Source organism: Symphalangus syndactylus, chromosome 3, assembly GCF_028878055.3.
Source record: "Symphalangus syndactylus isolate Jambi chromosome 3, NHGRI_mSymSyn1-v2.1_pri, whole genome shotgun sequence".
NCBI classification, from domain to species: Eukaryota; Metazoa; Chordata; class Mammalia; order Primates; family Hylobatidae; genus Symphalangus; species Symphalangus syndactylus.
Genome location: NC_072425.2, coordinates 128,622,666 through 128,647,109, shown reverse-complemented (window position 1 = coordinate 128,647,109; position 24,444 = coordinate 128,622,666). Strand labels below are relative to the sequence as shown.

The 24,444-nt window shown below is 39.4% G+C and overlaps 1 protein-coding gene and 1 long non-coding RNA gene across 4 annotated transcripts in view; one reads left to right on the top strand and one right to left on the bottom strand.

Annotated features, from left to right (window-relative positions):
* Window positions 1-24,444, bottom strand: part of SIK2 (salt inducible kinase 2) — a 132,943-nt gene that overhangs the window by 22,546 nt on the left and 85,953 nt on the right. For both annotated transcript variants that reach the window (XM_055273048.2, XM_055273051.2), the window contains 5 exons: window positions 20,313-20,474; window positions 7,449-7,573; window positions 6,884-7,007; window positions 5,032-5,252; window positions 3,302-3,454 (listed from right to left, as the gene is read on the bottom strand). In XM_055273048.2, coding sequence (XP_055129023.1) covers window positions 3,302-3,454; window positions 5,032-5,252; window positions 6,884-7,007; window positions 7,449-7,573; window positions 20,313-20,474 — 785 coding nt within the window. The remainder of the gene's footprint in view (window positions 1-3,301; window positions 3,455-5,031; window positions 5,253-6,883; window positions 7,008-7,448; window positions 7,574-20,312; window positions 20,475-24,444) is intronic.
* Window positions 211-19,510, top strand: LOC134736220 (uncharacterized). Of its 2 annotated transcripts, XR_010120106.1 has the most exons (8): window positions 211-305; window positions 4,006-4,192; window positions 9,583-9,718; window positions 9,890-10,007; window positions 11,494-11,559; window positions 13,306-13,452; window positions 13,914-14,068; window positions 14,487-15,557. It is a non-coding gene; the product is annotated as an uncharacterized lncRNA (long non-coding RNA). The 2 variants fall into 2 exon arrangements; XR_010120105.1 differs by lacking the exons at window positions 13,914-14,068; window positions 14,487-15,557 and adding an exon at window positions 17,043-19,510.

Sequence of the window (24,444 nt, the reverse complement as noted above, 5' to 3'; positions counted from 1 at the left end):
ATAATAATGGTACTTTATTATTATTTTTTTTTATGTTTTACTTTTTGGGACAGAACCTCACTGTGTCGCCCAGACTGGAATGCAGTGGTGTGATCTCGGCTCACTGCAACCTCTGTCTCCTGGGTTCAAGCGATTTTCCTGCCTCAGCCTCCTGCATAGCTGGGATTATAGGCACACACTATCATAACTGGCTAATTTTTGTATTTTTAGTAGGATGGTGTTTCACCATGTTGCCCAGGCTGGTCTCAAACTCTTGGGTTCAAGCAAATCGCCTGCCTTGGCCTCCCGAAGTGCCGGGATTACAGGTATGAGCAACCGCGCCCGGCCATAATGGGTATTTTGTAACTAGGCTATGAACTTCTTAAGGGGAGCGACTGTTTCCAGGGTACTTCTGAAGCCACAGTGGCTAGGACTGTGCCTGGCACGTCAGTGCTCTATTTGTTTAACTAAACTCCTGGTACAGGTTAACTAATTGTATCTTGGTAGCAATCTAATGAAGTATGTATTGCTGTTCCCATTCTGTATTTAAGGGCACAGGAGTTTAGAGATGCTGACTTGCCCGAAGTCACTCAGCCTGGTGTGGAACCCAAGGTCTGCATGATTCCACAGCTCACGTTATCTTTGTATTGACTGGATCATGTTGTTTCCTCAATATTTTTGCTGCTATATCAAGAAACAAGTGGTTTGCCACTTCTTTAAAAAAAATTAGAACATCAAGGAATTAAAGTGAGAAGGCTTTACTAAAACTTTAGGCACATTTATATCCATAAAAACAGAAGTCTATTTTTTAACAAGTTCAACACTAAAACTCAAAATGTGAAATCTCTGAGAGGAGGGGCCTGTTGCTCAGCATCCGGAAGGCTCTCGGGCAAGCATGTGAATGAACATTGAAGACTCCATTTGAAGTAGAAGCATTTTCAGTTACACTAAGCAGGTTCCATTGAGATTTGGGTCAATGCATAAAGCAAAAAGGACACAGAGTGCTTGGTAATTTAAAAAATTATCGAACATAAGAAGTCACGTTATGTATCTGAACCCTAAGCCAAATTAAATATAATTTGAGATATGCTGGGGAATTTGCTCATAGTCTAGACACGAAAGGATATCGTGTACAATAACACATGCACGTGCTCAGGAACAACTGTTTATATAACCCCTCACCGCTCCCTCACTTGCGTAATGTTTAAGAAGAATAAAGAGACTTGGCAGGGAAAGCCTGCTGGCCCTGGGGGCTTTCCAGCTTCCTATCCTTCTGTCCAGTGGCAGTTGCAAGAAGGAAGGAGTTCCACTACATCTTACATGTTTTTCATTTTATCTCCTTCTTTCTCTGTCTTGAAAGCAATACCATTCAACTTTGAAGATTTCCAAGTGCTCAAAGATACTCTAACTCAAGTATCTGGAACTATATCGATACATTATTTTACTTACATCTGTATCAATACTCACATTTTTTTTTTTTTTTTTTTTGAGACGGAGCCTTGCTCTGTTGCAGGCTGGAGTGCAGTGGCAGGATCTTGGCTCACTGCAACCTCTGCCTCCCAGGTTCAAGCGATTCTCCTGCCTCAGCCTCCCGAGTAGCTGGGACTACAAGTGCACGCTGCCACACTCGACTAATTTTTGTATTTTTAGTAGAGATGGGGTTTCACCATGTTGGCCAGGATGATCTTGATCTACTGACCTTGTGATGCACCCACCTCGGCCTCCCAAAGTGCTGGGATTACAGGTGTGAGCCACCGCGCCCAGCCAATACTCTTATTTTATATATAAAGTATGTATAACAAAATATACCATTTACCTACTAAAATCAAGAAGATTTAATTCCCTTTTTTAAAACATACTCTGTAGATGCCAATGCAAAATTTTATTATAATCCTGTAAATTTTGTAAAACTGCCAAAGAAATACAAAGTCAAAACTCTTCTGCCCTTTTTTTTTGTTTTGAACAAAGTCAGTTACTCACAGAAGTAGACAGGAAAGTCAATGGAGCATACTAACCAACCATTCATCTCAACCTCTACATGGATGATTCTCAAATTTCTAGCCCCGGCCTCTCTCCTCGGATCAAGATCCACATCTTCCTCCTGAGAACTGAGTTAATGCCACCCCTATTTTCTCAGGCTCTGGCTCAAGAACAGAGTCATCTCTAAGTCATGTTGTCCCTTCCTCCCCAACATTTATTTATTACTTTATATAACAAGCACTTACATAGCACTTACTATGTGCCAGGCATATAGTATTTCACAAATATTAACTATTTCACAGATATTAACTAATTTAATTGTCATAGCATTCTATTATTATCCCCATTACACACTTAGGAAACCAAGGCACAAAAAGACCGTAAGAAACTTAAAATGTCACATAGCAGGAAGTGGCAGAATTTGGGATTTGTTCCAGAGTCCCTGCTTCTAACCACCACACTGAGCTGCCTCTCTGAACCATTGCTAACTTCAGAGTCTACCTCTGAAATGGTTCTTATACTTGCCCCTTCTTTTCTACTTCCAACAGTGCCATATTAGTTTAAGCCTTCGGTATTTCTCGTCTCTACTGTAACACTCTCTTAACTGCTCTCTCCAAATTTCTTTTTTTCCCTACCTGACCCATCCTTCATAATGCTACCAGATTAATTAGCTTAAAGCATGGATAGAATTATATCACTTTTTAGCTTAGCAGCCTTCAGTAGGTCCTTGCTGCTTCCTGAATTGTAAGTGAACTTTTTACCCTGGCATTCAAAACTCTTCACAATAATGCTTCAACTCACCACTCACCAAGTCCTCCCCATCTGTGAAGATGTGTCTTACATGCCATTTCCCCTGTTCAGATGTGCCCCTCTCTCCCCTGTCCCTGGCTCTGCTACAGCACTCATCTTTCCCTGTTTTGAATGATGGTTGTTTACGATCTTGTCTTATTTCACTTCTATAGCACGATGTCTCTGAGGGCAATGACTGTAGTTAATATATCCTACCCCCAACAGTGCCTAAGAATAGAAGCTCGCACGTGGTAAATCTGCAATAAAAATTTGTTAAATGGAATTGAACATAAAGGCTAGTGACAGTAATTCTTAACATTGTGAATGATGAAAAAGAGAAACACCTCTTTTAAAAAACTGTTTGAAATAAAGTTAACCCTTAAAAATGAGAAAGTGCTAAAACATTTGAGAATCTAGTAAATGGCAGGCAGAAACTTTACAGAAAAACGGAGTGTAGAGGATGAAATCCTAACCCTGTGTATAAGATGAAAAATCCGTCAAACATGTGAACAGGCACATGCACAGATAAGACTCTCAGCTAAGGGGGCATTACCTTGGCAACTGTTTGCTCAGCAATGGTGCTAGGCCGACGCTGGCGGCCATCAAGTCTCTGCTCCACTGGGAAACTGCTCCTATGTGATTTCAGGCGCTCCACCAACAAGAAATAAATGGCAGCAAAGTGGTTATAGCTCTTGTTCTGCAAAGACTGAAATAAAAAACAAGTGGTAAAGGCAAAGAACCGTAAAGACCAATGCAATGATCTACACATGCCTAAAAAAAAATGAGGAAAGAAATTGTATGCTTTTAAAAATAGGGTGAAAAACAAAGTGTCTCAAGATGAAAGCTGCTCCAAAATTGTGACTGGAAGGCAGAAAACTTCAAGTCTCTAGTATTAATTATATAAAGGATGATCCCTTTAAATGGGTTTACCAGCCCTTTTACATTAACAAGATCCATTTATTTTTCTCCAGTCAGAGAAAATGCCATCATTGTCTCATGTAGACATTCCCCAATGCTGCCATATGGCCCCATCTCATAGCTGTAACGGTGGTGTAAGGTCAGTTAGCAACCTGAGCCCAAGGCTCTAATTCCATGGCTTCAACACAAATCTGAACCACTGAAAACTCTGAAGTGAATGGTTAAAGTATGTGGAGAACTTTCTGATGATTATTTTGGGCTGGAGAATGGCATCTGGATGCTAAATTGAGAGACACTATGTCTCCATTCTTAGGTAATTTTTTCCTCTTGTTTTTGCAGTCCCACCCTCTTAAAACCTTGAAAATAAAGTTGCTTCCCAAATGTTCACATCTCTAGCCTGCCAGCTTTCCCAGATATTGAGGGAACAGAGAAACAACTGCTCCTTTGGCTTCTAATTCCACCTGACGGTCGGCATGGGTGCTGTGCAGGGCACCAGGATGCAGAGCACTCTCAGCAAAAATCACAGGTCAGTGGAATCGCACGCCAAGCTACTGCTCAGGATGCACTTCATGGACAAGTACAGAAAAACATAACTGGGCGCAAAGTGAGCAAAGCAGGAGAATCAATTTGGTTTCACTTATGGCTACGTGGCGGGGGAAAGGCAGCACAGCCTGGAGCCTTGGTCTTTCACGGCAAACAAGGCGGCATTTGATATTCTTTCTTGTTATGTTTCTTCCTCAAGAGCACTGTTTGCTTTTTTACTATCGTAAAGGTATTAGAAATACGTATATCCTATAAGTATGCTAACTATTCGAGGACAGAAATAAAAGCCAAGAAGAATTTTCCAGGTTCATGACCCTTCACAGTTCTATGACCCCTAATACTTCCAAATCAGGAGCCCACCTGTTTTTGCCTTCTTAGTTTCTCCAGTTCACAATTTAAATCCCCTGGCTTTCTTAAACCTGATACCTACCCTTCTTGTTTCCTGCTTGGCCCTTTGCCTATCTGCACATTTACGTTCCATACAAACTAGTTAAATACCTATGTAAAACTTCATGCTTCATCTTGGAAGAAACTTTCTACCTTGTATTTGTTAAGCTTCCATCTTTGCCTTTTCTGAGTCTTTTATAAATGCCTCCTCTTGAATGCTTTGGCAGATGGGGGCAAAGAAAGGAATATAGACGCTGAATAAAAGCAAATATAAATAGAGTCTGATGTCATCAATAGGGAACACTGAACAGTACGCCTAGGCGCTGGGGACACATGTGCTAAAAGACCAGGATGACAGGTGTGAGCATGAAATTTCAAGCAGCTAAGTGCAGTAGAACCCTGAAATACCTTTAGTCAAATCTCTGATCACTTTACCTCAATGGTTTTCTGCTGATCTATTCCAAGGCTGTGCATCAGTCGCAGAACCTGCTCATTAAACTCCCCGATGGATGGCTCGTTTTCTTGCTCTTGTGGATAGAGAATAGGTCTCTGGACAGGAACTTCTATGAGCATCCATTTATGCTCCTTGATTTGGGCTATGGTTAGCCGTTTGGATGGGTCTAGGACCAACATCCTTCGGATAAGGTGCTCGCAATCTATAGAAAACACAATGTTACAAAAGTCACAAGAATCACCTTGCACTTCAGGGTTATTTGCTTGACTCATGTGACTTTGTACAAGGGTGTTAATCTTTGTATCCTCTACTGGAAAGCGGAAGGTCAAATGAATAAATGAATACATGCAGGCTACTTATATTTCTCAAGTTCACATGGTGAACAAATACCTAAGAAAAACTGGAGGGTGTAGGTCTATCAGATTCTGGGCTAAATGAAACTTTCTACTGAATTTCACAACTGAAAATATCTAGAAACAGACTTTGATTTCCACTAAAGAAAAGAAATAAGCCTCGTTCCTAGAACAAGCAAATAACAAATCGATCCTCAGTCATATCTAATGCTCATATACTAAGGCTATGTAAGTGAGGCAAAGAGCTCTCCAACGGGCTGCTGCTCTCCTCCACATCACTGTGGCTAAGTGTACATAAAATATTACTTACTTCTGACTACGCCAAGAAAACTGCACTGCTGCAACTTTGAGCACTAGCATATTCTCTGAGCTGACATGATGCTCTTCACTCACACATAAGCTAACCTCCTGTCACTATATGCCAGGCGCTGTGCTAAGTGCTTTACACAGATTATGCTTATTAATTAATTAATTATTATTATTATTATTGGAGACAGGGTCTCAGTCTATTGCCTAGGATGGAGTGCAGTAATGCAATCACAGCTCACTGTAGGCAATCCTTCTGCCTCAGCTTCCTGAGTAGCTAGGACTACAGGTGCATGCCACCACACCTGGCTAATTAAAAAAAATTTTTTTGTAGAGACAGGGTCTTGCAATATTGTCCAGGCTGGTCTCCAACTCCTGGCCTTAAGAGATCCTCCCGCCTCAGCCTCCCAGACCACTGGAATTACAGGTATAAACCACTGCACCTGACTGACAGATTAATTTAATCAAACCTTACAACACCCGTGGCGTAGGAGCTATTGTTATTTCCATTTTATAGATGGGGAAATTGAAGCAGAGAGAGAGGAGATAAAACTTGTGAAAGTCATATGGCCAGTAACCAGTGGACTCAGGATTAAAACCAGGCAGTCTGGTAGTCTGCCTTCACAGTCCATGCTCTTAACTATGAAGAGTTATTAATTCTACTCTTAGTCGAAAGAAAAGAGTTAAGAATGATAACCAAAATGAAACTAAGGGGTAAACTTAACTGCTGTCTAGGTAATAGCTCAATACACGACAGGCAGGGATTATGGCATATCATCTGAATTTAGCAGAGTTTTGCCAGTTGGCTTTTTATTTAATTAAAAAAATTTAATTTTATAAAATCCATTTCATATTGGAGTAAAATGGTTGTGAATCTGTATCTACAAAGGGCTTTGTTAAATCCAAAATAAACCTGGGACATTTATAGACCCAGAATGAATGAGAAGACGTGCTGCTCTTAATCTGGGAAATGCTGTGTGTTCAGTTACAAGTAGAAGGCTGGAACCTGTCTCGCCTACATAAAAGAGGTTGCTTCTTTCTATAGCTTTTAACCTACAGCTCAGTCACTTTATTTGGCACCCAAACTCTTAGAAAAAAACAAGCTTTTACCTAGGCATTTCACTTGGAGCACTAACACTGTAAAACACCATTAGTAAGATGAAAAGCTAATTACCTTCTGACATGAAATACGGAATCCGGAATCTTCCTTCCAGAACCCTCTGCCTCAAAATTGGAAGAGTCGGTCCATCAAAGGGCAGAGCTCCACAGACAAGGACGTAAAGAACAACTCCCATACTCTAGGGAAGAAAACAATGCAGAGACTTTTCTACCAAGAGCGTCAACCACTCTTTGTTTTCCTGAACATCCCCAGGGATCTTGAAATCATATGGACTGAAAAATTCCTGTCTGAATTTAGTATTTTCTCAGAATTTGAAAAAAATCCAAAACCCTGACTACTACAATAAGTATCTTAAAATAAATACCAAAGAATTTGAATCTGATCATTTTGATTACTACTTAACTTTAAATTACTGCTGATACTAGGATGACAACACCTATCCTTAGAAATTCTTTCCTAGGGATCCATTTCAAGATGCTCTGAGTAATTATAGTCCAGTGGATGGGGAAAATATGAAATACTGCTTATGTGTTAAGTACCAGGAGCTTCTAAGATGGGCCAGAGCACCAAGTATTATCATTATAGATGCATTTAATAACACAGCAAAGCAAAGCAGTACCCAGATGTCCAGCTGTGGTCCTTCATACTGCTGCCCTTCAAAGACTTCTGGGGCTGCATAAGGGGGGCTGCCACACCATGTTGCCAGCAGTTCACCACTTTTAAAGAAATTTCCAAAACCGAAATCTATTGGGATGGAAATAAATGTTACTTTCATCTATGCTCTCAAACTATACTGCATTTCTCTGTAATAAATTTTATAATATGCTATATTAACAATATCACTACTATTTACTGTGAGGACTGGGATGGCATCTTATCTTGTGATGTTTCCCTGGCATTAGCACAATGACTAGCAAATAGTAGGTACTCAATGAATGTTGCTGAATGAATGTGTAAATGAATCAAGTTTTATTCCCAAAGAGAGTAAGTGAGAGATTGGAAAAAGACTTTATATCATGTGAAAGAAAATCAGCCTTAAAGTGGATAACCCAACTAGTATTTGATAATCTTAGAATTTCAATTACCCGATGACTGCTAAAGAGCTCTTTATCTTAAATAGTCTATAAGGAAAGAAACAAATGAGTAAAGCTCTAAGACATTCACCTAAACACAAATGAGTGACTGGCTGCCATTACCCCAGATATATAACCCTTGAAGGCAACTGAGTGCAGTGTTTCCTAAGTAACAACCCTCTAAGTCTTGGTCCACATATCTTGTTTTAGGCAGATAACCATCTGAATAGCTCATTAACATATGATGGCCACATAGCCCAGCCACAAGCTACCTATCACCATCACTTATTTACTAATTTATGGATCACAGTGGCATTATAGTTCAAAACAGTTAATGGCCTTCTCCTTATGATCTTAGCCATACTGACTCTACAGTTTTGATACAGAGAATGCACTCTGGAAACACTACTTAGATGCCTTCAATATGCATTTAAAAATTTAGTAAGTATTGTTATAAATGCAAGTTTATACACTTTTGCTAAGCCTTTATAGTCTCATGTTCTTACCAAAGAAACAAATACCTATTATCTTGTTAAGTTATACTCATGCTGTCTTATGTTGCTACATACTCCTGGCTGAAGAGCCTGTCTCAGTGACAGGAACTGGCTCTCCACCCAGCTGGAGCGCAGCATTGCACGCACAGTGAGCTTTAAGAGATGGCTCAAGAAAGACTGGATCAAGTCTCCACTGCCAGACAGATTGACTGGCTTTGTGACTTTGGATCAGTCTTTGTGAGCCTTAGTTTCTCCATCTGTAAAGCGAAAATGATAAATATACCTAGTCAGCAGGTTGCTGTAAAGGCCCAATGTGTTAAAATAAGCTCACTCCATTCATACCTTGAGACCATACATACATGTGCACCTTAGGCAATGCATTCTCTTAGCTTGCAAACATAAAAACTAGCGGCAAGCAGTAGTAACAGTAATAACGATAACAATCCCCATTATTACAGCTTCATGGAAGAGTATAACCTATGAAGTTATGAGAACTACAGCTGATTATCAGTTTTATCACTTTCAAGCTTCAAGTCCTCTGGGAAAGTTATTTTTTCCATATCTATAAATGTAGGGATAATCCACCTACCCAGATAGGATGCTGTGAGGATTAAATGAGATTAAGAGTGTAAAATGCCAGAGCATACTAGACGTGAAAGGTCAGCTCTCCTCCTCCTGTGAAACCATTACCACCAACTGTTGCCTTTCAGAGAAAAAGGTCCCAAAAAAGTAGATACGAGGGGTAGAAAAAGTTTAGAGAGAGATTAAAGGTTTAGGAGAGAAAAGAGGGTACATCTAGGGAAAGAGCTTCAGATACAGTCTAAACCTGGTGAACAACACTGTGGTCTGCCTTTGGTATCCAGGAGTGTGAGGCAAAGTGGGTGCCAGGGAGAAGTTCTCTCTTTACAGTGTAACCTCAGCTCAGCTCCACAGTCCACTTTCCAAAATGACTGTCAGAAAGGCCTTATCTTCACAATACCACCTCTATGACTAACCACTCCTAGAACATCATATCCCATATGGACACATACAGATATATATATTTCTAATTTTCTAGAAAAACTATACTCTCAAATGAGTCAAGGACTAGATGTTCCCATGAGTCAAAAACTAGATGTTCTCATGAGTCAAGGACTAGATGTTAAATGAGTCAAGGACTATGTTCAAATGTTAATTTCACTCACAGGATAAAGCAGCAAAAGAAGCTCTCGGATGTGTGTTCAGAGATCCTGAAATACATACAATAATTGCTGCACTTTAAACCATAATCACAGGATGAGTTTTAGTGCCTGTAAATTGAGGATACTCTCCAAATAGCATTGGTAAGGTTGTTTTTCTTTCTTTCTTTTTTTTTTTTGAGACAAGGTCTTGCTCTGTTGCCCAGGCTAAAGTGCAATGACACGATCTCAGCTAACTGCAGTCCTCGCACCTCAACCTCCTGAGTAGCACAGGTGTGCTCCACCACACCCGGCTAATTTTTGTATTTTTTGTAGAGACAGGGACTCGCCATGTTTCCCAGGCTGGTCTCCAACTCCTGGGCTGAAGCAATCCACCTGCCATGGCCTCCCAAAGTGCTGGGATTACCGGTATGAGCTACCACCTGGCCCGTTGGTAAGTTTTAATGTCTCCAGGAGCCCTTATAGAGCCACTTCATTCTGAACTTCCCCACAGCTGGTGAAATAAACTCAAAGGAGTGAATGGGACAGAGGCCTGTGAAGAAGGTGGCCTGGCCTCTTTATTGCCTTAGGCTCTCATGGTACACTTCACAGGCAAGAGAACAAGAGCTAGGAACGCTTCTCTGGACCCGTGGTAGCCCAGTTTCAACCTCTGCTTTACAAATCTAGCACAAAGAAAGCTTCCTGTTCACTTACAAGAGGAGTGGTACTAAGTAGTTATTTCTATTTTCGGTAGGTAATATGAATATAGAAACTTGGGTCTATAGGAATATTAAAAGAAACACTGAAAGACAGGCTCACTAAGCTGTTAGAATATTACATGTGCTGAGGTCTTCTCTAACCTTGTCAAAGCACTTCAAATGTTATATTTATATATTTTTTTGAGACTGGTCTTGCTCCATTGCCCAGGCTGGAGGGCAGTGGTGTGAATCACAGCTCACTGTAGCCTTCATCTCCCAGGCTCAAGTGATCTTTTTGCCTCAGCCTTCCAAGTAGCTGGGACAATAGACTCACGCCACCATGCCTGGCTAATTTTTTTTTCCTTTCTTTTTTTTTTTTTTTTTTTTTGGTAGAGACAAGGTCTCACTATGTTGTGTAGGCTGGTCTTAAACTCCTAGGCTCAAGTGACCCTCCTGCCTCAGTCCCCAAAGTGCTAGGGCTACAGGTGTGAGCCACTGCCCTCTGCCAAACACTGTATTTGTAATCATCTGAAGAATGGGTTAAGGAAGACTTTGGTGTTAGGCAGATTGGGGATCAAATCCTGGGTTTTCTATTAGCTATGTAATCTTGGACAAATTACTTAACTTCTTGGAGCCTTGGTTTCCTCATCTGAAAAATAGGGACAATACTTACATTTCATAAAGTAGTTGTATTAATAGAAATAGATATATTGCAATTGAAACATAGTAGGTAGTCAATAAACAGAAGCTATCATTGCTATTATTATTTATTATTTTACTTATCTATCCCATCAGACTAAGTTCCTTGGGAGCAGGGAATGGGGGACAACAGTCTGTACTCCCAGCTCTCAGCATATCATTTGCAGACAACAGCTGTTCGATAAAGATTTGCTAAATGAATATGTTGTTCCTACCTCTTAAAAGTGCTTTACTATGTGACAGGAGCTGACTTAAACTCTCTGAAGATAATTTATTCTTAGCTCTATGAAGTATCCTTATTTTAGGAGAAAGTGAGGGTATAAAGTTAAGTATTTTGCCAGAGGTTATACAGCTAGCTACTAAGTTGCAGCAGTGGAATAGAAACCAAGTTTAACTACTTCGAGCCTTCATTGTTAACCACCAACTTTATGTGTTTCACTGGCATGTCAAAAATAGTTATTTTTGAAGAAGTTAATAATTGTCAGGGTTAAAAAGTGGCAGCAAAAGGCACTTAAAAATAAGAGCCTTTTAATTTGTTCACAGGAATCTGGATAACTTGCTTCACCCAGTCTGCAGCTTTCTGCCTAAATGCATATAGTGAAGTGGGAGGTGAGTAGGGGGGGAATGAAATGTGAAAATGCAGGATTTATTTCTTACTGCCATTTATTCAAATGAAATGGACTATATTCATGCTTCATCATACTAACCACATTCATTCATTCCTTCATTAAACATCAGCATTCCATACACATGTCAACCACTGTACAAACACAGAAGTCTTGCAACAACGCAATAGTAAGACTCCACATCATCATCTGACTTTTGGAAAGCATTATGAAAACAATCACTTGGGCATTCGTCTCTCTCTCTACCAGACTCAGATCCAGCCTAGCCCTGCTAGAAAGCAAACATCTTTCTAGTTTAATATCTTCTCTAATTCTGATATGCAAGTTAATACCTAAAACTATGGCTGTGTTCCTCAGATATTCTGCTTGCTATTATAAACAAAACATTTATGCCATGCCATGTGGCTTCATTTTGACTTTTTTAAACTTTTAATTTTGAAATACTTTTAGATTTACAGAAGAGTTGCAACAGTAAATTCAGAATTCCCCATACCCTTCACCCAGCTTCCTCTAATGTTAACATTTTACATACCTACAGTATAATTATCAAAACTAAGCTTCAATTATCAAAACACTGATTCACTACTATTAATTAAGCTACAGACTTAACATTTCATGAGTTTTGTCACGTGTTCCTTTTCAGTTCAGGGATTCCACATTGCATTTAGCCTCATGACTCCTTAGTCTTCTCCAATTTGTATTCATATTCTCTCACCTGGGTTCTATATGGCCTGAAATATTTATAGAAGAGGACTCAGGGTAGAGTCTTTAATTACAGATTAGTTATCGACTGTCATGAAAATCAACTAGGCCTCAAAAGCTGAGTCCTCTATCTCTTACTTAATTAACCAGCAACAGCAGACCAAGGATATATCTGAACACAGCCCTAGAGCTGCTATTATTGTTTTCTGCTCTATAATTTGAAAGTTGACTGACTGACCTATATGGTCCTAACAAAAACCATTATCACTGTCATCACTAAATTATATAAATTATCAGTGCCCAAACATCATTAGCAAAGGCACAATGTTTTAGGAATAAGAGGGTCTTGCATGGAGTAAATAAGCTGACTCTGATGATTGTTGTCTAATGGGAACCAAATACAAAATGGAGAATTCTGTTTGTTGGAATGAAATAATGAAATAAATCAAATACTAACATGCATATAAATCACCTGGGGAAATTGCTAAAGTGCGGATTCTGACTCAGTACATTTAGGGATGGGCCTCAGATTCTGCATGTGTAACAAGCTCTGAAGTGATGCTCATGCTGCTGGTCTCCAGACCACTCTTTCACTAGCCAGAAAACAGAATGAAACAGAGGCGGTGAAAAATATACAGAAGATTTAAACAGTTTGTCAATGTTTACTGTTGCAAAAGATTACACTTGCTAAATACTTTTAGGTTTTTTATTTAAATAGGAGACTAAATAAGAAAATCGTTAGGTTAAACTGTCCTTTTTTTAAAAAAAAAAAGGAAAAAAGCACACAAAACAATTGAAAACCAATCTTCAAGCTAAGGAAAAGTAAATGATTTCTAGGAATCAACACCACTGAGGCAATTTTTAATCTCCAGCAGTGTGTTATAATGTCTAATTTATAATTTAAAAAGTCCTCCTACAGAGCAGCAGATGGCTTTGGGGTTAAATTTATCCTTGTTTCTAAAATTACCAGTAGAATTCAGCTACCCAGCCTCGATGAAGAGTTACACATCCTTTGTAATTATAATAGGAGTGAAGAAGACAATTATGAGGAAATGAAAGCTGACAAATGAAAGGTGGAGAGTGATAGAGATGAAGCTGACCCATTGCACAAACTGAATGTGGATCAGCCAACACTGACGTCAATGCATACTTAGTTGCCCACCAGCAAGAAAAGGTCAGTTGCACAGTTCATTTCCAAACATCAGTCACTCTCCCATCTGACAGGAGGGAAGGGAACAATAATTACAGTTGAGATGAAATGTGATCCTGCTGACCAATGTAAGACATCTATTTGTCCAGTCAGAGAGTTCAATGAGCTAAGAAGTAAATAAATAATCTTCCTCGGCTTAAATGAAGGGGAAGGGAAATGAAGAGGGAAAAAAAAATCAAATCAAACCAAACCCTTTGAGCCATCTTCCATATTCCCAGCTTACTGTGGAATGCTAAGTAGGACTTAAGGATACAAAGTTTCATTGTGCTTTTTGATGTAAAGCTCTTTTTACTTTTTACATAATGCTAGTGGCAGGAGGATAACAAATGGAAGACTTAGAATAAATATTTTCCCAATAAAAATAAAATACTTAAAAAATTTTTTAAAAATATTTTTCCTATCTTTGCCTCTCCTACCTTTTTCAGTTCTAGGGGACGAATCTGAAATCATATATACAGAAACCTTGACTCAAGGTCATCTAGTAAGTAGGAAGGTTGCTAGAAGCAATGATGGGCCACTGCCTCAAATCAGAAAGGAAGCATTCCTCTTGGGCTAAAGACAAGTGACTCGTGATGTACAGGTCAGATTAATCAGGCTAATTATACAATACTAATTATATTTAAGGTCTCTCTCAGCAAAAAATTAAATTGCATCAACCAGAGACAATTGAAAATATGTGAAAAACTTTCCTTGGTCCTAAAAGGTTTGTTATTAATAAGGCTTTAAAGCCTTAGTTAATTAAAAAAACATGCTGAGAGGGTTATATGGCTATTAAAATTTTAAGGCCTTGTTTTCACAGGGAATCAATTATACATTGAATACAAATAATAGCTACCTTGTATTGAGTGTTTACATGGTGCCAGGAGCTTTATCTAACAATTTATTTAACAAACAGTTAACTAGCACTATGTGCTGGGCACTGTTCTAAGTACCCTACAAATATTAACTCAAGTAATAATCACTATGAGATATGAACTTTTATCACTCTCCCTTTACAGATAAGGAAACTGAGAAGAGAGAATTCAGGAAACGTAGTCAAGGTCACAAAGCTAGTAAGTGGCAGAGACAGGATTCAAACTCAGGTATCCTGACTATACAGCCCATACTCTGACCTAATACCCTACATCACCTCCCTGTCTCCAATATTATCACCAATCCCTATAATCTGTTCCTGAAAAACAGATTTGTATTTAATAGATACGGAAACCCAGGCCTAGAGAGTGTAAATAATCGGCCCAAGGTCATAGCTACTAAGTGGCACAGCCAGAATTTGCACCAGCACTGCTACTCAACTCAGTACTCTACATGAAGCCCTGTTTGACGTGTGATTAATTCATAGATTTTTATCCTTATTTAAGTATTTATTATAAACATTTTAGATTGGGAAATTTGGAGAATAAAACTAAATATTCTTCATCTATTTATTCTCAACTTAATGCCTGACCAGCCAGGGCCAAAACAGCTAGGTGGAAATAGTACCGCAATTACTAAAACTACTGAAAGCCAGTATCGCTTTGCATTCAGCCTCTTACTGTGAATGTCCTCACACTCACTTTTTACAAAGGTCGCAGGTCTCATGGTTGAGGCAATGAGCGCACACTGGTGTGGGTGAATCCATGGCTCATTCGTGACTCAAGTTTTTTTTTTTTTTTTGAGACGGAGTCTCACTCTGTCACCAGGCTGGAGTGCAGTGGTGCGATCTCGGCTCACTGCAACCTCTGACTCTCTGGTTCAAGCGATTCTTCTGCCTCAGCCTCCTGAGTAGCTGGGATTACAGGCATGCACCACCATGCCCAGCTAATTTTTGTATTTTTAGTAGAGACGGGGTTTCACCATGTTGGCCAGGATGGTCTCGAAATCCTGTCCTCGTGATCCGCCCGCCTTGGCCCCCGCAAAGTGCTGGGATTACAGGCGTGAGCCACTGCGCCCGGCCTGTCTCAAGTTTTTACCCACGGGGAAAACATAACCTGGAAACTGATCTCAAAGCCATGTTTCTGTTATTTATTAAAATGAACCATGTTTGATACTTCTATTCCATTTTGTTTTATAAACTTGAAAATATTTTAATTTAAACCTAGTTTTGGTTTGTGCTTCTCTTCAATTTCAATATACAAGATGGCTAAAACAGTTCATTTATTCAGCTTATTTTGCAATTAAAGAGATTTTCATAAGCCAAAAAACAAAACCCAGAAAAAAGTATAATTTGAGGGAATAACTCTGTAAGGGTTCTTGTAATTTCTTCCCATGGAGCCCTATTTTTCCCATGTGTTAGATTCCATTAAGATTTAAGAGTTCTCAGAGATAAGAAGACGATCCTTAAAGAAAATCAGGGCCATCAAGAAGTTATAAAATCTACAGATAAAAATAAATATCCTGGAGAAATTCTTAAGACACTGGAATCCATCTAAACATTTTATGGCATGTGAATGATCTGGCCCATGCCTACCTCTCCTGGCTTTTTTCCTATCATTCTCACTGGCTAATACCTGCAGTTTCCTTACCACTCCAATTCACTCTGGCCTCTCAGCCTTTGCATGTGCGGATCCACCTGCTTGAGGCAGATACCCCAGCCTCAGTCTCTATATCTCTCTCTCCCTCTCTCCTTTGTGTTTTTTTTTTTTTTTTTTTTTTTTTTTTTTTTTTTTTTTGAGACTGAGTCTTGCTCTGTTGCCTAGGCTGGAGTGCAGTGGCGGGATCTCAGCTCACTGCAACCTCCGCCTCCTGGGTTCAAGCAATTCTCCTGCCTCAGCCTCCCGAGTAGCTGGGACTACAGGTGCACGCTGCCATTCCTGGCTAATTTTTTGTATTTTAGTAGAGACAAGGTTTCACCATGTTGCCTAGGCTGGTCTCGAACTCCTGAGCTCAGGCAATCTGCCCGCCTTGGCCTCCCAAAGTGCTGGGATTACAGGCATAAGCCACTGTGCCTGGCCTCTTCCTCTTTCTTTCTCTGTCTCCCCCATCCCCAATCCTGCCACAAATACCTTCTTGTTAATCAAGTGTTAGCTAATAATTTCCCTGATTCTTCCAGACAGATTAGTCTTTCTCCTAGCCTCATGGCCCTGAAAACAATGATCTTTTTGTGTTATATTAACTTAAAGGTCTGGTTCTTATTTGATTAACTCCTTGAGGTAAGAGCAGAGTTAAGCTTTTTGTCACTGCTGCTGTTTTTGTCTTGAAATGTATGAATCTCCAGGACTTAGTCCAAGAGCAGAGTAGAAGCTTAATAAACATTTACTAAAATTTTTGAGGATAGTGGAGATGACAGAGAATTAAGTGTGGGCAAGAAAATTTGAGTGCTTAGATATTCTCTGTGCGTGTGTGTGTGTGTGTGTGTGTGTCTGCTTGTAATGAATGGAAGCAGGGACACTAAATGTACAACCATAGAATGATGGACCCCAAAATTCAATTAGTGAGTACCCCTTTAGGAAGAAGTGACACAGAATGCGTGTAGTGGGAGAAGGACAGATACTGTGGTCAGAGAGACCTAGGTTCGATCCAGGTCTGCCACTTATCTGTGTCACCTCGGCTAATTGTTCAATCTCTTTGCATCTCAGCTTTCTCATCTAGTAACTGGCAATAGCTAAGCGGCTCCCAAGATTGCTGTGAAGATGAAGTAAGTATCTAGCAGAATACCTGAAAACAGTGAGGGCTCAATTAAATGTGAGTCATCACACTGTCTTCACCAGAGAGAACAACTTCACCAATCTGAATTTTTACCTGACTTCTATATAATTAGAAGGACTTGAAGATTAGATACTAAAAAAAAAAATAAAAACCAAAAAGACAAAACAAAAACCTAAGATATCACACAATGACATCAGAAACACTGATTTGACCCACCTATATTTTATGCCAGAATTATAATAGACATACTATAGCCAGGCAAAACTTGGTTATAATGTCAAAGCAATATTCTGTGTTTTTTTCTTTGCAAGTTTCTTTGGTGTCTTACTTTGACATTTTCTTTTGAGATGTTAGTGACAGCACTTTGTAATTCCTACAGCATATGATTTACACACCTATAACCTTTCTCTGCTGAAAAAAACTCCTAGAACACATGTGCACGTATGTTTCTTGTAGCACTATTTACAATAGCAAAGACTTGGAACCAACCCAAATGCCTGTCAATGATAGACTGGATACAGCAAATGTGGCACATATACACAATGGAATACTATGCAGCCATAAAAAAGAATGAGTTCATGTCCTTTGCAGGGACATGGATGAAGCTGGAAACCATCATTCTCAGCAAACTAAAGGAATAGAAAACCAAACACCACATGTTCTCACTCATAAGTGGGAGTTGAACAATGAGAACACATGGACACAGGGAGGGGAACATCACACACGGGGGCCTCTTGGGGGATGAGGGGAAGTGGGGAGGGAGAGCCTTAGGACAAATACCTAATGCATGCAGGGCTTAAAACCTACATGACGAGTTGATAGGTGCAGCAAACCACCATGGCACATGTATACCTATGTAACAAACCTGCACATTCAGCACATGTATCCCAGAACTCACAGTAAAAAAAAAAAAAAAAAAAAAAAAAGAAAATTAAAAAAAAAATAGTTCTCTTGGAAAAAAAAACAACAACTCCTAGAACTCCTTTGTGCTGTTGTTTTGGTAAATATTTTGTTTTGGTAATAAGGAAATGTAAAGGTGAAGCAGGAGTTTACCCCCTTCTTTCTACAGAGCTAAGGACTTAAAAAAAAAAAAAAAGACTTTCTCTGAAAAAGACAATTTTAGGGCAGCCGATGCTTTCAAGGAGCATTAAACAAAATATCCCAGTGTAAGTTCATTACAGAAGGTTGGCAAAAAAGAGTGAAATAAATGACACCAAATGGAAGGGCCAAAAGCAGAGGAAGGGAAAAAAATAAATGGAAGTGAACACACATAAACTATGAAAGCATTCTAATTTTGTGCATCACATTTTCACAACAAAAATGACAAATTGATACAAATCTTTATATATATGTATATATATGTGATATATATACACACACACATACACACACACAAATAAATATAACAAATTAACTTAAAAACATTTTGTCTTATTCAGGCAATCCCATTAGAAAAAAAAATCAGAGACTACAGAATGGAAAATCCATTACATATCCTGTAACATATGTAATATTGACATTTAAAATGAGTAAAAATTATTTGCCTTCCCCTAATTGCCTAAGACAAAAACTAACGGGAAATGGCGCAGAAACCAATCAGTTCAATGTACAAACATGAGGGTTTTACCTTATATTTTATACCATAATACAGCAAACCGAGGAAGCTACTTTGTCCCTAAACTTACCGAGTTCAATGAGTATCCAACCTAACAGGTCAATTAATAATTTCTTGGTCAGTCCCTGTCATCTGAATGTCTCCCTGCTCTTCCTTTAACAATCTTAGAACAAAACACCACCATGTGTAACTTTGCTAAGCTTTTAACCCATGCTCTTTCTCTTCAAAACCCAAGTCAAACAAAATCTCCCTTACATACCTTCAACCTCTACTGCTGCTGCTCTAGTTCAGACTCATGTTTTCTTAAATGGACTATTGCACTAGATTCCTTATTAGTCTTCCTGTCTTCCACCTCACCCACATCTCCCACCTATCTTACTCTGCTGCCAGAGACATATTTCTGACAGGCAAATCTAATCATGTTATCCCAATTCCACTTTACCCCCACCCATGCCCTATAATTTTCAGTAGGCTAGACTCCCCATTACCTACAGAATAAACTATAAAATCTTTGACATAGCATTCAAGATGTTTCATATTCTGGTCTTTACTTATCTGCTCCCCCTGTACCAATCCCGCATGCCTACAGATTTTACATGTAACCAGTTTTGAATTTACAGTTCCCCACCATTCCAATCTCTGTCTATCTGCCTGCAACATTCTGCTTCTGTTTATCTTCCTGACAACCTTCTCTAACTTCTGTCTCAAGTCCAAGTTCAAGTAATTCCTTCTTTGTGAAGCTTCCCTGGCTCTTCAGGTAGACTGCTTGTTCCCTCACCTATATTCCCACTGCAGTTTGTATATACTTTTAAAATTGCAACTATTATACTGTATTTTTTTCAGTTTTATTAAAGTGTAATTGACAAAAATTGTATATATTCAAGGTGTACATGTTATTTTTATATATGGATATGTTGTGAAATGATTTCCAGATATCATATTGTACTTAACATAGCATAGTACCTGATACATATTTATTGAGTGAATGAGTTTTGACTATGTAAATAAAGAGACTGAGAATATAAAATAAAACATTTTACAATTATGAAAAGGCAAGGAGAAAAACGGGCAAACTAATCTCTACCCAATTTAGTTTTCATGTTATAAATCAAAACCCTATCGTATCAGAGCAAGGAAAGGTGCTTTTCTGTCTCAACTATTTCTCATTCTACCTCCATCACTTCTTTTGCTTTTTCTCTGCTTCTGGCTGTAGCCATCAGTCATAATTAGGAGAGCAGGCCAGAGTACCAGCAATCAGTATTGCTCCTCCAGCCCTGTCCTTTCTCCAATCACTCTGACACTCAGATAAATGTACCTCTTCCAGCAGAGCACCCCCCCAACCCTGCCAATGGAATCTGGACACATCAGACCCCAGATGTAGCTCTGACCTGTGTATATTAATAATGAACTCATTCCCTTACTTTTAATTACACACAGAACTAAGGAAATGAATAAAATAGACTTTGAGAAAGCCTGATGTCATCAGGTAGAAATGCTGCTGAATCTGCGCCTGCAGGTCTGTTTCCACACACTGAGTGCAGTGGCTCACATCGGATCATATTAGAGCCAGTTGTGTCCCAGTTACCTGCTATTTTGATATTCATGTTGTTATCCAGCAGGAGATTTTCAGCTTTGAGGTCACGGTGCACAATCTTCCGACCATGACAATAATCAACAGCAGACAGGATTTGCCAGAATTTTCGCCTGGCTTCAGACTCATTTAACCGGCCATGATTAGCAAGATAGTCTATAAATGAAGAGAGGATTAAGAATTAGTCACCAAAATAAAATAACTCCACTATTAGCAGTCAGGAAATTTTTTTCCTCAAAAATTTTTTTTTTGGCCAGGAGCAGTGGCTCACGCCTGTAGTCCCAGCACTTTGGGAGGCCGAGGTGGGCAGATCATGAGGTCAGGAGATCGAGACCATCCTGGATAACACGGTGAAACTCCGTCTCTACTAAAAATACAAAAAATTAGCCGGGCATGGTGGCGGGCGCCTGTAGTCCTAGCTACTGGGGAGGCTGAGGCAGGAGAATGGTGTGAATGCAGGAGGCGGAGCTTGCAGTGAGCCGAGATGGCACCACTGCACTCCAGCCTGGGTGACAAAGTGAGATTCTGTCTCAAAAAAAAAAAATAAATAAAAATAAAAAATAAAATAAAAAAAACAATAATTAGTGATAAAGTAACATGGTATTTTCCAAGTTTCTTGACTATGAAGTATTTCTTTTTCTTTTTTTTTGAGATGGAGTCTTGCTTTGTTGCCCAGTCTGGAGTGTAGTGGTGCGATCTCAGCTCACTGCAACCTTCACCTCCCAGGTTCAAATGATTCTTCTGCCTCAGCCTCCCGAGTAGTGGGATTGCAGGTACCTGCCACCATGCCCAGCTACTTTTTGTATTTTTAGTATAGATGGGGTTTCACCATGTTGGCCAGGCTGGTCTCGAACTCCTGACCTCGTGATCCTCCTGCCTCAGCCTCCCAAAGTACTGGGATTACAGGTGTGAGCCACCGTGCTCAGCCTGGAGAAGTATTTCTAATCATATTTCACTGGAGTCCAAATAAATGGTGACAGCCCAAGACCAGTCAGCAGCAAGCAGCATAATATTCACAGTACAACTCAACATGATTTTTTTAATGTCTAGGTACTCTATTTGTTGAAAAGCTTATTATTTCACACTTTAAAAAAATAAAATTTATGTAAAACAGAGGAAATAAATGAATTCTCTGACATCTTGTCACACAGAAGACATCTTTTCTGAAACACTGTTTTCATGCAATTATTATACAAACCACCTGTAACATGAGATATGGTGATACCTCGAGGTAGCTTAAATAATTTATGCCCTGTGCTGTTGGAAGGAATTCTCATCTACCCAAGAACAGGCAGATTTGTGCTCTAAACCAAACATTGTCATGACAACCATATTCTCTAAACTATAAGACAAATATATTTTGCAAGATATACTATCTTTATGCAATGTTATAATCTTTATTAAAGGAACTTACCTGAAAATTTAATTCTATGTAACTATGTACATCAATTCAATAAAACTAAACATTACCACTCATTAACATTTCACCCAAAGACCTGAAAGTCCTCTGAAATTATCTTTTGATCAACACAAATCTTGAAAGACTTTTAAATTTAACATAATTGTCCTAACTAGGGAACTGTACGAGTGACTCAATATTCCCAGTCACCTGCACACATTTTCTGCTCTAGTGTTTACTAGCTTACTGGTTTTTAAATTCCCTGCCTTTGGCTCATGTCCTTCTCAATATTTACTATGTATTTTTTTCTTTAGTTTTTCGAGACAGAGTCTTGTCTGTCACCTAGGCTGGAGTGCAGTGGTGTAATCTTGGCTCACTGCAACCTCTGCTCCCCAGGTTCAAGCAATTCTCATGCCTCAGCCTCCCGAATAACTGGGACTACAGGTGCACACCACTACGCCTGGCTAACTTTTATATTTGTAGTAGAGACGGGGTTTCACCATGTTGCCCAAGCTGGTCTCAAACTCCTGACCTCAGGTGATCTGCCTGCCTTGGCCTCCCAAAGTGCTGGGATTATAGGTGTGAGCCCCCATGCCTGGCCTACTTACTATAAAATGTACTAACATTTACACAATACTTTATACTTTACAAAGCATGTTCATATCACAGTGTCTCATTTCATCTTCCTAACACCTTCTATGATAACTATTACTCAATTCCCATTTTATAGATGAGAAAGCTGACAATCAGAGGGATTAAGTAATCTGGCTGAATTTGTACATCTGGTGACTGAACAGTCAATCTGGGGCTGTAATATTTGACATAATTTTTTTATTACATTAAGCATCTTTACTAGACTCCTGTTGAAATCCTAACCATCCTTTTATTTTATTTGTTTATTTATTTTTTAGTCAGGGCCTCACTCTGTTGTTGCCCAGGGTGCAGTATGGTGTGCAATTGTAGCTCACCTCAACCTCAACCTCCTGGGCTCAATCAATCCTTCCACCTCAGCCTCCTGAATAGCTGGGACTACAGATGCATGTCACCACATCTGGCTAATTATTAATATTTTATTTTTTGTAGAGATGGGGTCTCACTCTGTTGTTCAGGCTGGTCTCAAACTCCTGGACTCAAGCAATCCTCCTGCCTTGGCCTCCCAAAGTGCTGGGATTACAGGTGTGAGCCATCACACCAGACCCTAACCATCCTTTCGATACTCTAATTAAATGCCACCTTGACCTTAAATAGTCCCTCTTCACTTCAAACAGAAATAACCTATTCTCTCAACACCTTGTTACTTATCATACACTGCCTCACACTGTATGTAATAATCTGCATGTGTATCACAAATATCCCAAGGTACACACACATGTGTATACACATAGCCCTTACTTTAAAAGAGGGGTCCTCAACCCCTGGGTCACGGACCAGCACTGGTCCATGGCCTGTTAGGAACCTGGCCCCCTGCCATAGGAATGTGAACCCTATTGTGAACTGCACATGTGAGGGATCTAGGTTGCATGCTCCTTTTGAGAATCTAACTAATGCCTGATGATCTGAGGTAGAACAGTTTCATCCCCAAATCATCCTCCCCAACCTAGGTCTGTGGAAAAATTGCCCTCCACTTACTTGGTCCCTGGTGCCATTTAAAAGGTTGGGGACTGCTGCTGTAACACATAGTGTTTTGAAGTATTAAAGACAACTTCACTTAAGCTTCCTGAAGACAGGAACCGTATTATTCTCTTTCGTACTTTGCAATGCTTAGCATTAAGCATAAGCACAAAGCATCCTATGTATAATTCTTAGTACTTAGCTATTAGCCATATTCTAAATATTACAGGCTTTAAATGTAAGTGGGCATTTTATTCTTTTTTATGGGCTGGCAACAGAAACTGAGATGGTCAGCTCATTACATCTTCCTCTTGCCTTTGCAGAACCTGCATAGTAGCTATCCATAATTCTAAAGGAGAACAGATCACTTAAGAACAAGTATGCATAATTTTTAGTCAAAATGTCCAAACTGCCAACAGAGACAGATTAAGAACTGGCAAGTAGACAATGTGCCTTCTCTGCATAAGAGCGAACCAGAGGCTCACTTCTACACTGGATGAGCTGGGAAGTCCACTATAAATACGGACCTTCGGACAAATATAACCTACTGAGGGGAATGCAATATGCTTTCTGTAAGCGAGTATTTTTTGAGTAGTTAATAGTATCTTTCCTAAGATTCCACACAAAACGCTATTTAAGCTGTACCGCTAAATGAGACCATTTTTTCATGGACAAATGACTGACTTGTCCAAACAGACAACCTTTTTTTTTTTTCCCCCTGAAGAAAATGCTGAGTCAATGGAGGTTAGTGGGAAAGATTTTTGAGATTTTGGCAACACAGAGAAATCTAACAGGTTTAATGTGAACAAGTGGAAGTTTACATATATAGAAAGAGACCCCAAACTACTGACTACAAAACGAGTCCCGGGAAGCACAGTGGAATCTATTGTTATTGTTTTTTGAAGCTATCAGTCCAAATCGGGAGTACCACAGGCAAGGGGAAAGAAAAACTTTGAAACGTGGCATCAGGAAGGGCACTGTCTGAAAAACAAAGGCATGGTATATCTGAATCTAAAGTTACCATGTAAAGACAGAATCATCACCTATCAGTAAATGTATAACACACAGTGTGAGAAAAATGGTCTAAATTCCAGAGACAAACTATTTAGAGAAGTG